The sequence below is a fragment of the Berghia stephanieae genome, chromosome 2, assembly GCF_034508935.2.
Source record: "Berghia stephanieae isolate SIO BIC M18660-M18661 chromosome 2, UCSD_Bste_1.3, whole genome shotgun sequence".
NCBI classification, from domain to species: Eukaryota; Metazoa; Mollusca; class Gastropoda; order Nudibranchia; family Aeolidiidae; genus Berghia; species Berghia stephanieae.
The window spans coordinates 28446077-28451076 of record NC_088361.1 but is presented as its reverse complement, the minus strand read 5'-3'; the positions used below and the strand labels follow the sequence as shown (position 1 = coordinate 28451076).

The window sequence follows — 5000 nt, the reverse complement described above, 5'->3', positions numbered from 1 at the left end:
AGTGGTTTGTCTGTAAGCCATAATAGATATATGATTCTGTTTTCACAGTTGTTGTTTTAAAAGACAAAATTCTGTTGGGTTTGGGTTTTTTTATAGTTCGATTGGTTTCATGACATTTTAGAGTTTTTATTAGAGTTTGGGTGAATTGGATTAAAATTGGATTTCTCGGACTCTGGAGTGCTTGGAATTCAAGGAAACAACATTCATCTTATATGTTTTTACACGTTCATCATAACACCGATGTATTGTGTGAAATACTCGTACATGTAAAATATAAAGAAACAGGAATTAAAACCATTTTTATAAATTTTTAATGCTCATTAAAAGACGAATATGAGTTGTTTTTAGATCTTCATTGAGTAAAAACAAAAGTTTAAAAGACAACAACTTGAAATGCCTTTTCCTCAAAATAATTGAGAAGTGTTTTCATGAATCATCATTTTCAAAGGAAAGAAATATAAATAATTTAATGATTATTTCACTTTACCTTGTTTCAGAGGATTAGATTAGATTTGAATTTTGTTCTGAGTATTAATCACTTTATAACCAGATCTATAACACCGTTGACATGTTATTATTAGTTGTTTTTTCTTCGTTTCAAGCATTTAAAATCGGTTGATATAAAAGAAAATAATATTGGGACAATATAATATTTTCAAGCCAAATCAATATGGTTACAGAAACAGAACGCCCGCTGAACGACAGAAATAACAATACAGTCAGTATTTACCCATCAAGGACTTCCTTATCAAAGGAGGTCATTCTTGACGAAGATGACCATGATGAAGAAAATACTGACATCAAAATATGCGATGATAAAACTCAAGACAATGAAACGGACGATGAAAATATCGATGTTGAAGAAGAATCCGATATCGAAGATCAGAATCTTTCAGACCTGGATTCGTCACATGGTGGAAGCGAAAGACTTTCTAATCCAAGTCGACCTAGCGTCTATCACAACTATAGAACAAATACAACTTCCTGTCTACCATGCAATGTTATTTCAACTTCATCCGTTCCACCTTTAACCATTCTCCATCCCCTACCTCAAAAACCTTTACAATCCATGCCCCACATGCTTCTTCAAATACCCAATGATCGATCCCAATCTACCTCTCCCATTGTTAACACAGACAGCGGCAGCAGAAAAATCAAAAACAGTCCAAATCATGAATATAACAGTGACAATAAGAGTGATAGCTGTAGCCCAACAGTTTTATCACCAAAGGCCAACATAATCTCCAAACTTTCATTCGGAATTGACAGGATATTAAACGAAACCAAGAATAACCATATTATTATTCCGGATAATCACCATAGGCAAACTTCTCCAAAAACGTCAGTTGAATTATCAGAAGATTCCGATGATGTCTCTAAAGACATGGACCACCACACTGTCCTCAGTGACGATGACCACGATGAAGACAGGACACACATTCTGCCATTTCCGCATAGACTTCAGAGCATCAACGGCAATGAAATTGTTGCTTCTTGCAAAGTGACAACTCCTACAGCGGCAGCTGCTATCAACGCAAATTGCCTACCTCCTCGAATTCTTCCAGGTGTTGACCTGGTCTCACCTCTCAGTCCTTTCCACGGAGCTGTTTTGCCTCGAGATATGTGTCGTATGGAACCTCCAAGGTATGGCATCAACTTTATCAAATGAGAATTTGTGACCCTCCGCTTCAAATCGGTATTAATTGAGTTGGTTTATTGAGCGAAAATTGAATTTATAGAAAATATTATATTTTATTGCCGAGTAACTTAAGTTTCTCAACTTGAAGAAAATTTCAAATTGATAAATCTGATAATTTTAATTGGAAATTCACTTTTGGATTTCTGGGTCACTCCGAAATAATACGGATTTTAGGCTCTGGGTCACATTTTAGAATAGACTATAGAATAGGACAAGAGTCCCGATAGCTGATTTGCTAGAGCAAGCAGAGGGACCGTTATCTACCTCCGATTCAGTTTAGCTACCACCCCCTCCCCACACCCTCTCAGGTTTTGTCCAGATGGGGATCATCTTTATATAATTTGAAGGGTGAGTTTTCCTGGCCAAAATCTTTAAAACATTTTTTTTTCAGAGTACGGCAGCACTGTCTACCCAGCAGTGATTTGAGAGACTAAGTTGGTTAGATCTGGGAGAAAATACTTTGTAATCATCATCTAACGAAGCAATTGTTATTTTTTTTATTGAACGCTGTAGATATCGTCATAAACTCAGGTTCCATATGTTTTATTATGACCTTAAACGACCACTTACAGGTCAATATTTTTAATAATCATATAAGAGGGTGAATGATATATATATTGAATGAAGGTGGCGTCACTAAGCTCTTCGTTATAGTTTATAGACCGCCAGTAGAGTTATTAGCTCTCATTTGTGTGTTGATGGCGGGTAGAAGTGGGGAGTATTTTTTCTCTTAAACACATGCCATCTATAAAGATTCGGAAATTTAAAAAAACAATCTTCCTGGGTTGGAGACCAAACCTCAGGTCTTTCATCTGCTGGCCAAACCTGCTATTGTTATAAATTACAGGATTCGTACACTCTGAAAAAGGGTGTATGAAACAGTATCAGAAGATATCTAGATAATTTTTGGGGGGAAAATCATCTAAAAATACGAGCTGTCTCGACTGGATAGACTCCAGTTTCATGCCCACTTGTTCACATTTCTATCTTACACGATTACTCGAGACTGCTCACCAATTTTACACTTTCATACTAGAATCGATTCTTACACCATTGCGTTTTAATACTCCGGGTGTGTTCCAGATCAATGGAAAACTGAGTTTGGATTCCAGAATACAAAATGAAATATTTTTAAAAGTTCTATCCCTCAAACAATTTTGGGGGACCAGATGGTTCAATTGGTAGAGTGCACTCGCAAAGGGACCGAAATCGATTAAAGATAAATCGGGATTATTTTCTGACTCCCAAAGTCCATACAGATGGGTAGCTGGGTCTGTTAGATCTGGCGGAAAATAATTGGTGATAGATTACTGTCCTTTCCAAAGGGTAGCAAGCAATTGTTATTGTATGTTTCAGGCTATAGAAACCGTGATCAACTCCTGTTCTTTGGACCTAGTGGCTCTCAGGGACTACATTTTTACTACTCAAACATCTGATCTTGTTTTTGTTTTTTTATTCAAAGATATTCGAGACCAGTCACCTCAAAGCGGTATATATTATTAACATGAAATTTTAAGTGTAACAATTGAATTTAACTAATTGGTTCCATTGGTGGAAGCGGAGTTGGGTGGAGGTTTATTTCCCCCTCAATCTTCAAAAACATAATTCAATTTCCTAATTCAGATCATTTTTTTTATTTTTTATTTTTTTTATCATCAAGTTCATTCCGACATAGAACCATATCGATGCGGGTGAGTCACATTTTTGAAACAATGACATTAGAGCATTCCCAGTTTTCATGGATTATAACATAGTAGACACTATAACTACCCTTGAAAATTATCCATTTTTGTTTAAATACATCAAGTTAATGCTTTCCACTCCTTTATATACTAGCTCCTACAACAAAACTTTGTTTTCAGGAAGTTTATTGAATGAAAGCTCTTTATATAAATGTCAAATAGGACACCAAAATTCGTAGTTCTACGAAATTTTGCTAGTTAGTAGGCCGGTCTGGATTAGAGTATCACTGTATCACACTTGTAGTTGAAGTTAACCCTTGACATTTTGACGTCACAAACTTGATGTATCTAAGTCAAAAAGTAAACTAGACTAAACTTAACTAAACTCAAGGTTATATATATATATATATATATATATATATATATATATATATATATATATATAGAGCAATATCCACCAACCGTACTCAAAGCGCTTTACAAGGGATCCCAAACCAACAGCAACACTTAACATGCAGGACGAGACATGGCGCCTGTTGGGCGATATGACATTTTTTCCCCGGACAGATACAACGCTGAATCGGCCAGTTACTCACTTTACACTTGAATAAGGTGAGAGAATGTAAATAAAGAGCCTTTTCAAGATTTCAACTATGCGCTGGTCAGAGTGGGACTCGAACCCTAGACCTTCCGATCCAAAGGCGAGTGTCATACCACTAGACAACAAGCCGCACAAAAAAGTAGTTCTTCTAAGCCATAAGGTCTATTAAAATGGAGGTGATTTCGTTTCTTATAACGCTAAAAGAGCAATAACAATTCCTTGCTACCATTTGGATCGTACAATAGTCTAACACAAGGTACTTTCCGCCAGATCTGATAATCCCAGTCACCCAATCACTGCTGGGTGGACTGGGAATAGGGCAGTCAGAAACAAAAGTCTCGACTGTACCCGAGATCGATACGGGTCCCTTTGCTTGAGAGGTGAGTGCTCTACCAGCTGAGCCATCGTCCCTCCCCCTCCCGACTGTACTGTTATTATAAGATATAAATTACATATTACAGGTTACTATTGAGTGAATGCATTATTTACCAAATTTTGTCTCTTGATTAGTGACTAAACAATACTTACAAAAACTTATCTAAACAGGACTGATATAATATAGTGTTGTGGCTTTTTGTGTACTTTTGTGAGTTTTGTCCACTTGTGGAAACCATCAAGCGCTAAACAATAATGTTTACATGAGAATTGTCCTCATAATAGCTTGGACACAATTAAGGGACATAATCTGTGACAAACGCATTCTCCTGATATTTTATTGGAAAAGGACAGAATATTGCGTTCTTTGTTTTATTTGGCGCTGCGTTGTGTGTGTCCCATATCGTATTATACGCAACCGATCGTCTCAAAACGATATTATGTTAGTGGTAACTCACTCAATCCCAGAGATTTTTGCTACTTTTCAAAATTGGAAAAAAAAAATTGTATTAAAATGAGCATGTGCATAGTTTTATTCAATTATCATTAACATATAAACACTAAAAACATTAGCTTTGTTACTACTATGCCTATAGTTTGTCTCAGAAAAATGTAATAAATAGGCATGGGGTTAAAGTAACCC

At 36.1% G+C, this 5000-nt stretch overlaps 1 protein-coding gene across 1 annotated transcript in view; it reads left to right on the top strand.

Moving 5' to 3' along the window:
* Nucleotides 1-5000, top strand: part of LOC144964647 (uncharacterized) — a 15671-nt gene that overhangs the window by 120 nt on the left and 10551 nt on the right. The window contains exon 1 of the mRNA XM_078899137.1: nt 1-1644. This exon is cut by the window's left edge and continues 120 nt beyond it. Within this exon, the coding sequence (XP_078755263.1) occupies nt 671-1644 (974 nt within the window). The 5' untranslated portion in view covers nt 1-670. The remainder of the gene's footprint in view (nt 1645-5000) is intronic.